The sequence below is a fragment of the Chiloscyllium plagiosum genome, unplaced genomic scaffold (genome assembly GCF_037043375.1).
Source record: "Chiloscyllium plagiosum isolate Xiang-an unplaced genomic scaffold, Cpla_swu_hap1 HiC_scaffold_46, whole genome shotgun sequence".
NCBI classification, from domain to species: domain Eukaryota; kingdom Metazoa; phylum Chordata; class Chondrichthyes; order Orectolobiformes; family Hemiscylliidae; genus Chiloscyllium; species Chiloscyllium plagiosum.
The window spans coordinates 2,159,752-2,170,867 of record NW_028270184.1 but is presented as its reverse complement, the minus strand read 5'-3'; the positions used below and the strand labels follow the sequence as shown (position 1 = coordinate 2,170,867).

Below are 11,116 nucleotides of genomic sequence, written 5' to 3'. Positions count from 1 at the left end.
GGCTCTGACCTTTGAGCTGCCCATTCCCAGTTAAAAAGCCACCTTTGTAAACATGAGCGTTATTTCCCAGTGTTACGCTGCATCAAAGGAGAGTCACTAATCTGGTCATTCTGACCCCCTGCAGGCTCTACCTGGACTCAGCAGCTACATGCTGCTTTGTATAAACCTCCCAATGAGCAAACGTCCAGACAGAGGGAACCTGTCTATCATTCCTAATCTTCCCACTCCCTGCTCCTCTCCCTCTCCCCTCTCCCTGTCCCTCCTCCCTGACCCTCTCCCCTCTCCCTGTCCCTCCTCCCTGTCCCTCCCCTTCCCTGTCCCTCTCCCTGTCCCTCTCCCCTCTCCCTGTCCCTCCTCCCTGTCCCTCTCCCTGTCCCTCCCCCTCCCTCCCCCCTCCCTGACCCTCTCCCTGTCCCTCTCCCTCTCCCTGTCCCTCCCCTTCCCTGTCCCTCTCCCTGTCCCTCTCCCCTCTCCCTGTCCCTCTCCTCCCTGTCCCTCTCCCTGTCCCTCCCCTCCCTGTCCCTCTCCCTGTCCCTCTCCCTGTCCCTCTCCCTGTCCCCCTCCCTGTCCCTCTTCCCTCTCCCTCTCCCTGTCCCCCCGTCCCTCTCCCCTCTCCCTCTCCTCCTCCCTGTCCCTCTTCCCTCTCCCTGTCCCCTTCCCTGTCCCTCTCCCCTCTCCCTCGCCTCCTCCCTGTCCCTCTCCCCTCTCCCTCTCCTCCTCCCTGTCCCTCTCCCCTCTTCCTGTCCCCCTCCCTGTCCCTCTTCCTGTCCCTCTCCCTGTCCCTCTCCTCCTCCCTGTCCCTCTCCCCTCCCTGTCCCCCTCCCTGTCCCTCTCCCCTCTCCCTCTCCCCTCTCCCTGTCCCTCTCCCTCTCACCTCTCTCTCTGACCTTCTCCCCACCATCTCCCCTCTCTCCATCCCTATCCTTCTCCCTCTCCCTGTCCCCCTCCCTGTCCCTCTTCCCATCTCTCTCCCTGTCCCTCTCCTCCTCCCTGTCACTCTCCCTGTCCCTCTCCCCTCTCCCTGTCTCCCTCCCTGTCCCTCTCCCTATCTCTATCCCTCTCCCCTCTCCCTCTTCCCTTTGTCTCTTGCCTCTCCCTGTCCCTCTCCCCTCGCCCAGTCTTTGTTCCTCTCCCTGTCCCTCTATCTCTGTACCTCTCCCCATTCCCTCTCTCCCTCTCCCCATTCCCTGTCCCTCTCCCTACCTCTATCCCTCTTACCCCTCTTTCTCTCCCCTCTCCCCACTACCTCTGCCCGTCTCACTGCCTCTAGTCTCTCTCTCCCCATCCCTGTGCCGTCTCTATCTCTTTCCTCTCAGTCCGGAGAGAGGGAGCTGTCCGGACCCGTGGTGCTGAAATTCCGTTCTGCTACATTCATCGCAAACTTGCACTGACGCCTTTGCCCACTAACTCTCCAGACCCTGGGACCGAGATCTTTCTGTATGGAACAGCCTCCCCTCCCTCCCTTTAACAGGACGCCTGCCTCTCCCTATGTCCTCTCCTTTCTGTGTCTCCAGTCTCCCTCTCCCTCTCTCCCTCCATCTCTCTCTCTCTGTATCCCTCTCCCTCTCTGGATCTCTGACTCTCTCTCTACGTCTGTCCCTCTCCCTCTCTGCCTCTCTCTGTCTGCATTCTCCTTTCCCTCTATCTCCCTCCCCCTATCTCTCTGTGACTCTGTCTTTCTCTCTCTCTCTCCCTCTCTCTCTGTGTCTCTCTCCCTTTCAGTGTTTCTGTGTGTGTCTCTCCCTCCCTCTCTGCCTCTCTCTGTCTGCATTCTCCTCTCCATCTCCCTCCCTCTATCTCTCTCTGACTCTCTCTGTCTCTGTGGCTGCATTCTCTCCCTCTCTCTCTCTTTCTCGGTGTATTCTTCTATCCACTCTCTCTATCTCTCCCCTTCTATCCTTCTCAAAGTCCCTCTCTTGTCTGCAATCTCCTCTCCAGCTCTCCCTCCCTCCCCCTCCTCTCTCTCTCTCTCTCTATCCCTCCCCTATCCATCTAGGGCCAGGGAATTTCTCCTAATTGGGAATCTCGCAGACCTGGCGTCATCTCCCTGTCGAAATGACGCTTCAGTTTGGTCAGAGTCAATGTGCGTTGCCTGTCTCCCAATCTGAGAGCGAGTTGGTGCTGTGTTAGTCCCAGCCCCTCAGCAGCCAGCAGCCTTTAAAAGGCAGCACCAGCTCAAGTCTCAGCACCAGACCGAGCAACTGCAACCCAGCAGGAACACTTCCCGAGACTGTCTGCTTCCACCAGAGACAGAGAGCCAGAGAGAGAGAGAGAGAGACCCAGGGAGAGACGGAGAGGGGACCGAGACACTCACTGAAGATGTACAGATCCACCAAGGGGGCATCCAAAGCGAGAAGGGACCAGATCAACGCGGAGATCCGGCACCTAAAGGAGCTGCTGCCTATTTCAGAGAGTGACAAGTCTCGTCTCTCTTACTTGCACATCATGTCCCTGGCCTGTATGTACACCAGGAAATCCGTCTTCTTTGGTGCAGGTGAGCACACACTCCTGCTGAGGGGGTAAGGGGGGGGGGGGGTGTTTTACTGACCCTAACCACGGCCCCGGAGGGGGGGGGTCCCAGCATGCGACCACTCCGCCCGTCTCGCCTACTAGCTCTCTGCAAGTTGCCAGTTCGCCTCACTCGCTCTACTTTTTAATCAAGTAAACATTGTCATTTCTTAAAATAGACTCTAGAATTCAATCCGGCCAGCCCCGGCCGGCGGCTCAGGAGCTGGGTCGGTCAGGGAGGTGCGGGCAGCTGGCTGTTGGATTTTCCACCCCTTCCTGACTCTCTCTCTCTCTCTCTCTCTGTGTGTCCGCTTGTAGAAGGAGCTCTGGAAGGAACAGTCCCCCTGATCTCCTCCCCAGAGTTGGCCGACTTTGTGCAGTCTCTCCCTGGTTTTCTCATCGCCCTGAGCAGCGAAGGCAAACTCATCTACGTCTCGGAGAATGTGTCTGAGCACCTGGGACACTCACTGGTGAGTAATCCGGCCGGGGGGGGGGGGTCTGAGACTGGGGGTGGGGGGTCTGAGACTGGGGGGGGGGGTCTGAGACTGGGGGGGGGCTGAGACTGGGGGGGGGGGGGCTGAGACTGGGGGGGGGTCTGAGACTGGGGGGGGGTCTGAGACTGGGGGGGTTCTGAGACTGGGGGGGGTGTCTGAGAGTGGGGGGGGTCTGAGACTGGGGGGATCTGAGACTGGGGGGGGGTCTGAGACTGGGGGGGGTCTGAGACTGGGGGGGGTCTGAGACTGGGGGGGTCTGAGACTGGGGGGGGTCTGAGACTGGGGGGGGGTCTGAGACTTGGGGGGGTCTGATACTGGGGGAGTCTGAGACGAGGGGGAGTCTGAGGCTGGGAGGGGGGAGAGGCCGGCAGGGGAGGCTGGGTGGTGGGGGATAGGATGGGGAGAGAGGTTCTGTAAGGGATAAGGAAAGGGTTAATCCCACCCTGTGCCCTGTTCAGGGAGAGCAGTAGGATTTGAACCCTGTCTGTATGTGTGTGTTGCAGGTCGATCTGGTCTCTCAAGGTGATAGTATTTATGATATTACCGACTCTGTGGACCACCTGGTGCTGAGCAGTAATCTGATGCTGGTCTCTAACACCGAGAATGGTGAGGAAGCGACTTCTGATCTATTTCCCTTCTCCTCCCCAGCCCTGAGCTTCCAGCGGAACGGTTGTGCGGAGGGCACTGTGGTCTCATCTCCCTCTCTCTGTTTCTCTGCATTTACAGAGCGCCTGTTCCGCTGTCGCTTTAACACCTCCCGCTCAGTGAGGAGGCACAGTGCTGGTAATAAGCTGGTGCTGATCAGGGGCCGCTATCACCAGCCTCCGCCTGGAACCTACTGGGCTGCCAAACCGGTTTTTATCGGCTTCTGCACTCCCCTGGACACCAAACCTCTGCACTTCGAGAACCATCTCTTCCTGGCTTCGTTCGAGAGCCAGCACTCCAAGGACATGGTCTTCAGCCAGGTATCCGACAGGTGAGGGCCTTACACACTCAGACTCCCTTACACACACTCAGACTCCCTTACACACACTCACATTCACATACACATACTCACACTCCCTTACACACTCACACAAATACACTCACACAGACATACACTCACATACACACACTCACACTCCCTTACACACTCACACACACATACATTCACATACACATACACACACACACACACTCACATACACACTCACACTCCCTTACACACACTCAGACTCCCTTACACACACTCACATTCACATACTCACACTCCCTTACACACTCACACAAATACACTCACACAGACATACACTCACATACACACACACACTCCTTTACACACTCACATACACATACACATGCACTCACATGCACATACACTCACATACACACACACTCACATTCCCTTACACACACACTCACTCACATACACATACACTCACATACACATGCACACTCTCATTCCCTTATACACACTCACACTCATACTCCCTTACACACTCTTACCCACATACACACACACTCACTCTCGTGCACACACACTCACACACACAGACTCACTGACACACACAGAGACTCACTGACGCACACAGAGACTCACTGACACACACAGACTCACTGACACACACACAGACTCACTGACACACACACACAGACTCACTGATGCACACAGACAGAGACTCACTGACACACACTTACAGGCTCACTGACACACACAGAGACTCACTGACACACACACACACAGACTCACTGACACACACACACACAGACTCACTGACTCACACACACAGAGACTCACTGACACACACACACAGACTCACTGACGCACACAGAGACTCACTGACACACACACAGACTCACTGACGCACACAGAGACTCACTGACACACACACACAGACTCACTGACGCACACAGACAGAGACTCAGACTCACTGACACACACTTACAGGCTCACTGACACACACAGAGACTCACTGACACACACAGACTCACTGACGCACACAGAGACTCACTGACACACACACACAGACTCACTGACGCACACAGACAGAGACTCAGACTCACTGACACACACTTACAGGCTCACTGACACACACAGAGACTCACTGACACGCACACAGAAACTCACTGACACACACACAGAGACTCACTGACACACACACACAGACTCACTGACGCACACAGAGACTCACTGACACACACACAGAGACTCACTGACACACACACACAGACTCACTGACGCACACAGAGACTCACTGACACACACACACAGACTCACTGACGCACACAGAGACTCACTTACACACACACACAGACTCACTGACGCACACAGACAGAGACTCAGACTCACTGACACACACTTACAGGCTCACTGTCACACACTTACAGGCTCACTGACACACACACAGAGACTCACTGACACACACACACAGACTCACTGACGCACACAGACAGAGACTCAGACTCACTGACACACACTTACAGGCTCACTGACACACACACAGAGACTCACTGACACACACACACAGACTCACTGACACACACACACAGAGACTCACACACACAGGCTCACTGATGCACACACACACTCACTGACGCGCACACACACACACTCACTGACACACACACACACACTCACTGACTCTCTCTCACACACACATTAGTTTGGCACACTCTGGACTCTTGTATAAACCTGAATGTTTCTTGTGCTGTTGCTGTAACTAATTCTGGTCATGTCCTTTCCCTTACAGCGTCGGTTACTACCTGGGTTACCGGGAGACTGAGCTCATTGGCACATCCTGGTATAATCTCCTGCATCCTCACGATCTGTCGCATGCCTCTGCTCAGCACTACCGTTTCTGTAAGTATGGGGAGAGGGCCTCCTCTCTCTGAGTTGCTGCTAGTTTATTCTCTGGTTGCTTCCAGGACATGTGTTTTAACAGGTTCTTTCTGCTCCTCTGGTTAATAGTGAGTGGGGGAAGCGAAGTTCGAGTTGAGATGATTGTCCGTCTTCAGTCTAAGGATGCCCAATGGATCTGGGTTTACATTGTGGTTCAGGTGGAGTGTGCTGAGGGGCCCGTTCTGTGCTCCAACTACACAGTCAGGTAAGGACAGGAACTCAGCTATAAACATTGACCATTAACCTTCCCTGTACAATCAATGACCCTTCACAGAAACAGGAGAGAAGTCATTCGGCCTTCACTCCTGTGCCAGCTCTGGGAAAGATCCTTTTGGTTAGAAACACAGATATTAGCAGCAAGTGTAGGCCATTAGGCCCATTCAGTCTGCTATCCCATTCAGTAGGATTGTGGTTATTCATCCCAACTCCTGCTTCCTCCCTACACCCCTTTGATCCCTTTATTCCCAAGAACTGGAACGAAGGGGCGATGTGGTCACTTTTCCCAGATTATGTTCTCTGGGCTTGTCCTGGGTAAATGGTAGAATTTCGAAAGTCTGGAATTAGCAATGACCCTGAAACAATAGTCAGAAAAAACACCCCCGGGTCACTAATGTCCCTTTAGGGAGGGAAATCTTCCAGCCTTACTCGATCTGACCAACATATGACTCCAGTGCCACATCACTGTGGTTTGGAGACAGTAAGGACAGCAGAGTCAGTGGATGTGAGGCTGGTAAAGCATCTGATACTGTCTGACCTGCTAGGCTCCCTTTTTGCAATATTTTGGCCTTTGCTAAGTGGTCCCTGAATTCTAGCTGGGCTGGGGAGAATGGGTGATTGATGAGTTAGTTTGTGCGTTGGTTCTCGGATTCTAATGAAGGATGATCCTTTGTGCTTTCAGTGAGTCGGAGGCTTGGTGTCTTCGCCAGCAGCTGATTGATGAGCAGGAGGAGAGCCTGCTGTACCCCTGCTCTGTGCCAGCTCAGATACCTCAGCACCAGCCAGTTCAGTCTCCCAGCTACCTGTCCAGCCCTGACACTGTCTTCACCCCAATGGCCAGCACTCCTACCAGTGGCGTCTCCACCCAGTCCTTCGACTTCAGCGGCATCTGTGGCCTGGACTTTGCTGAGGTGTCAGGGCCGACGGGAGGGGAGGAGGATGCTGAGCTATTCCGTCATGGGGGGCTTCTCCCCACTCTGCCTCAGGAGAAGGAGGAGACGGGACAACGGGGAACACAGAGGACCCGGAAGCTCCCTGAGCTCTCCTACAGTGACTGCACCTTCGGCGCCGACTCGCCCACCCCACCCTGCACCCCACAGCTGCTGGGAACCACCTTTACCTTCAGTGGGCAGGAGACGTTTGGCCCCAGCGAGCTGTACTATCCCCTGGAGCCCTGCGCCTCCCTGTACGAGCGGTTGCCCCCTTCCCCTGACAGCCCAGGCCACGGGGGCTGCACTGTGATGGGGCTGCCCCAGGTGCCCACCCCTCTCTACATCCACGTGCCCAGCACCCCCGAGGGGATCCTCACTCCCGAAGCCTCACCCATCAAGCTGCCCGCCAACTGCTACTTTGGCTACTTGGTGGAGGGCACACCGCGGACTAGCATCGACGCCCTGGTCAAGCAGCTCGGACACCAACTGACAGAGAGCCAGTTGGCCGCAGGAGGAATAGCCCAGCAGCAGGAGCCAGCAGTTGGCGAGTCCTGCCAATCCCTCAGCTCCTCAGTGCCCACCAGAGAGACCACCGAGCCAGACTCACAAGCGTCCAAACCATGGCGTGGCATAGACTTCTCTGCCATCAGCCTCAGCCAGGACGAGGATGCCATCGAGGACATTCTGAAAGACCTGAGAGCTTCCTCAGTGCCAGGAGGAGGCGCTGCAGCTGTCAGCCCCCAGCAGCTGCGGGGGGGGATTAGCCCATCTCCCACCGCGGTGGGAAACAGCCAAGCCGTATCGGACTGCACCCCAGACACCGGCTGTACCACAGACCTGTCTGCAGAAGAGCACACCTTCCTTGAAGAGTTGACTTCATATGAAAATGTATTTGAGACGTTTGCCTCAAGATCTCCCTGTGACGGGTTTATTGATGAGTTGTATCAACTCCAAAGTCACTCCCACGAATACTTCCACCAAGGTAAGCTGAGGTTTTGTCATTGATCTTGTTAACAACCTGCTCCCAGAATTAGCTAGAGGCCACCCAATGGACACCCCTCCCTACCCAGCTCAGTCTCGTAATGCCTAACTTCGGAATGCATTGTACTGCAGTTCATTCCCCCCCCAGCCCACCCCCCCCTCAGTATCCACGGGCGACTGTGCGTGCCCACCTCTACAGGAGGTTTAACTCCTGCCTGACAGGCTGTCATCCCAAGGGAAGGGAGTCAATCTGTTTGGGATGGGAATGTGGTGAGGGAAGGAGGTTGTGTCTCTGACCATGCCATCAGGCTGCTGGTCAAGTTATCAGCTGGTCACAGCTCCCCCAAGCCCCCTCCCCTCCTATTCAATACACTTTCAGTAAAAGTTCTAAACTTTGTGTTTAAAATTCAATGCGGCCGTTAAAACCAGTAACGCACTTTACTGACTGTGATAGCTGCCCTAATCCACCCCTCCTCCACCTGTGAAATACCGTCAATGTTTGGAAACTATCTAAATAAAAACCAAAAGACCTGCAGATGCTGTAAATCGGAAACAAAACCAGGAATTGCTGGAAAAGCTCAGCAGGTCTAGCAGCATCTGTGGAGAGAAATCAGAGTTAACAGACCCTTCGGTCCAACCCGTCCATGCCGACCAGATATCCCAACCCAATCTAGTCCCACCTGCCAGCACCCGGCCCATATCCCTCCAAACCCTTCCTATTCATATACCCATCCAAATGCCTTAAGTGACCCTTCCTCAGAACTCTGATTTCTCTCCACAGATGCTGCTAGACCTGCTGAGGTTTTCCAGCAGTTTCTGGTTTGTTTACTATTTAAATAAACTGTGAAATATCTGTGTGAATGTGTCACATTGGAACTGCACCCTGCTACCAAAGTGGGGAAGGGGAGGGGAGGTTGGCGGTAATATTTCGTAGATACATAAGGGGTTAATAAATGGACAATGAGCCACAATTCTTACTGGTCTAACCTTTTCTCTCTCTCTCTCTCTCTCTCTCTTTCTCTCACAGATGGAAATGGAAGTGAATCTTCATTCTGAAATAAGTCTATGACTTACTTCATCAAGTATGGCATATTGTCATATTTTGTGAAGCAACTACAATCAAAGATATCACTTTGAAACTAAGGACATTTGTTAAAAAGCTGTTAATTCTCTCCTTACAACACACTGCATGGGGTTGGGGGAGGGGTGTTTAATTGTATTTTGAAGAAAAAGCTTCCTTTTTGTTAACATGACTGCACTGTAATCACGTCTGAGGCGAAAGCTGTCAGTGTAATGATTTTAACTCAAAGTAGACTTGTGTTGCTATGGAAGAGGATATTGTAAGACATACTTACAGATGTAACTGTATCACTTGTAGTGACTAACCAAATCGTAAGAAAGAGACAGATATTATTACTTTTCTTGATATGATTATTGTACAAATGACACATTCTGAATGTATTATTCACGTGTCATCAGAGCTAATGTAGAACTCTCTACAATTAAAGTATAAGGATTGAATCCTGTTTAAGTTCTTGTATTTCCTCACAGAGATATTTCTATGTTTGTACATAGATTAATGGAGATTTATTAACAAATGCAAGCATTTTTTATATAACCTCAACAGACGTACATTGTGAAACTGTGTTTTTGTGTGTACGTTATTAAAGTCTTGTGGAACTTAATGTAATACACAAATATTTATATTAAAGACTACAATTCAAATCTTCATTTTGCGACTTCTCTCTCATTTTCTCTGGTGTCAGAAGGATGTTGTGAAACTTGAAAGGGTTCAGAAAAGATTTACAAGGATGTTGCCAGGGTTGGAGGGTCTGAGCTACAGGGAGAGGCTGAACAGGCTGGGGCTGTTTTCCCTGGAGCGTCGGAGGCTGAGGGGTGACTTTGTAGAGGTTTACCAAATCATAAAGGGCAAGGATAGGGGTGAATAGTCAAGGTCTTTTCCCCAGGATTTCTCCAGAACTAGAAGGGCATACATTTACGATGAGATGGGGAAAGATTTAAAAGGGACCTAAGGGGCAACTTTTTCACGCAGAAGGTGGTGCGTGTGTGGAATGAGCTGCCAGAGGATGTGGTGGAGGCTGGTACAATTACAACATTGAAGAGGCCCACCCCTTTAACAAGGTTATTTTGCCCTTTCCTTTTTTACTGGGAGGGGCTGCAAAGGCAGAGGTGCTGATATGTCTGAACTGGCTACTTTAACAATGGCTAACAGGTACTGCCTAAGGCATCAATCAGCAGAGACCTTTAGGGTTTTATTTAAAGCAGTTATACAATAAACAGGGCAGTGACCTGTTCTCCCAGCTCAGGCTTGTTTTTCGAGTTTGGTTTCGTTGTGAAGCTGCTGGGGGACAAAGGTTCCTGGATTCAGCAGAGGTTTTCTGGCTGATTTTCTCTCTCTCTGTGACATTTTTCCTGGAGGGACCTGTGTTTGAATTTACCTTTCAGCCAAGCGGGTGTTTATGAGGATGTTGCACGATGTTGGAACAGCATCATTAAGTTGCAATAGAGTCTGTTGGCATTTCAGATAGGTTAAGTTATTCAATATCTGTTTGTCTTTCATTGTAAATAAATTCTGTTTTATTTAGAACTATGTGGTGTGACCAGCTGCATCCCTCCTGGGATATCCACCTTACAGCTGCTCAAAACAACTCGCAAAGTTCGGGTCGGCGGTAATATTTTGAGGGGGTCTGGCCTGGTCCACAGCAATCTGGTTGGATATATGAATCAGAAGAGCTCAGAGGGATACGGGCCAAGTGCTGACAAATGGGACTAGATTAATTTAGGATATTGGGTTGGCATGGACGAGGTGGACCGAAGGGTCTGTTTCCATGCTGTGCATCTCTATGACTCTATTTGCAAGCCACACTCCAATTTGCCCTGACCTTATCCTGAAACTTCATCCTCAATGAAGGACATTTTTTGGGGGACTATACGAGCTGTTGTAATGTGGGCAAAGGAGCAGCCAAATGTTGCAAAGCAAGATCCCACACACAGTAATGAGGGAATGATCTGGATCATCTGTTATTAGTAATGTTGGCCAAAGGTTAAATATTGGTCCCAGGACCCCAGGGAGATCTTCCCCCACC

General features: G+C 52.1%; 1 protein-coding gene across 1 annotated transcript; it reads left to right on the top strand.

The window, feature by feature from the left end:
- The first annotated feature begins 2,239 nt into the window (after positions 1-2,239).
- On the top strand, positions 2,240-9,759 carry LOC122548043 (neuronal PAS domain-containing protein 4-like). Its single transcript, XM_087983560.1, has 8 exons — positions 2,240-2,494; positions 2,827-2,978; positions 3,506-3,608; positions 3,729-3,978; positions 5,732-5,841; positions 5,950-6,085; positions 6,779-8,010; positions 9,037-9,759. The coding sequence occupies exons 1-8, from the start codon at positions 2,320-2,322 to the stop codon at positions 9,063-9,065; spliced, it is 2,187 nt and encodes a 728-aa protein (XP_087839686.1). The 5' UTR covers positions 2,240-2,319; the 3' UTR covers positions 9,066-9,759.
- Positions 9,760-11,116: the final 1,357 nt, after the last annotated feature.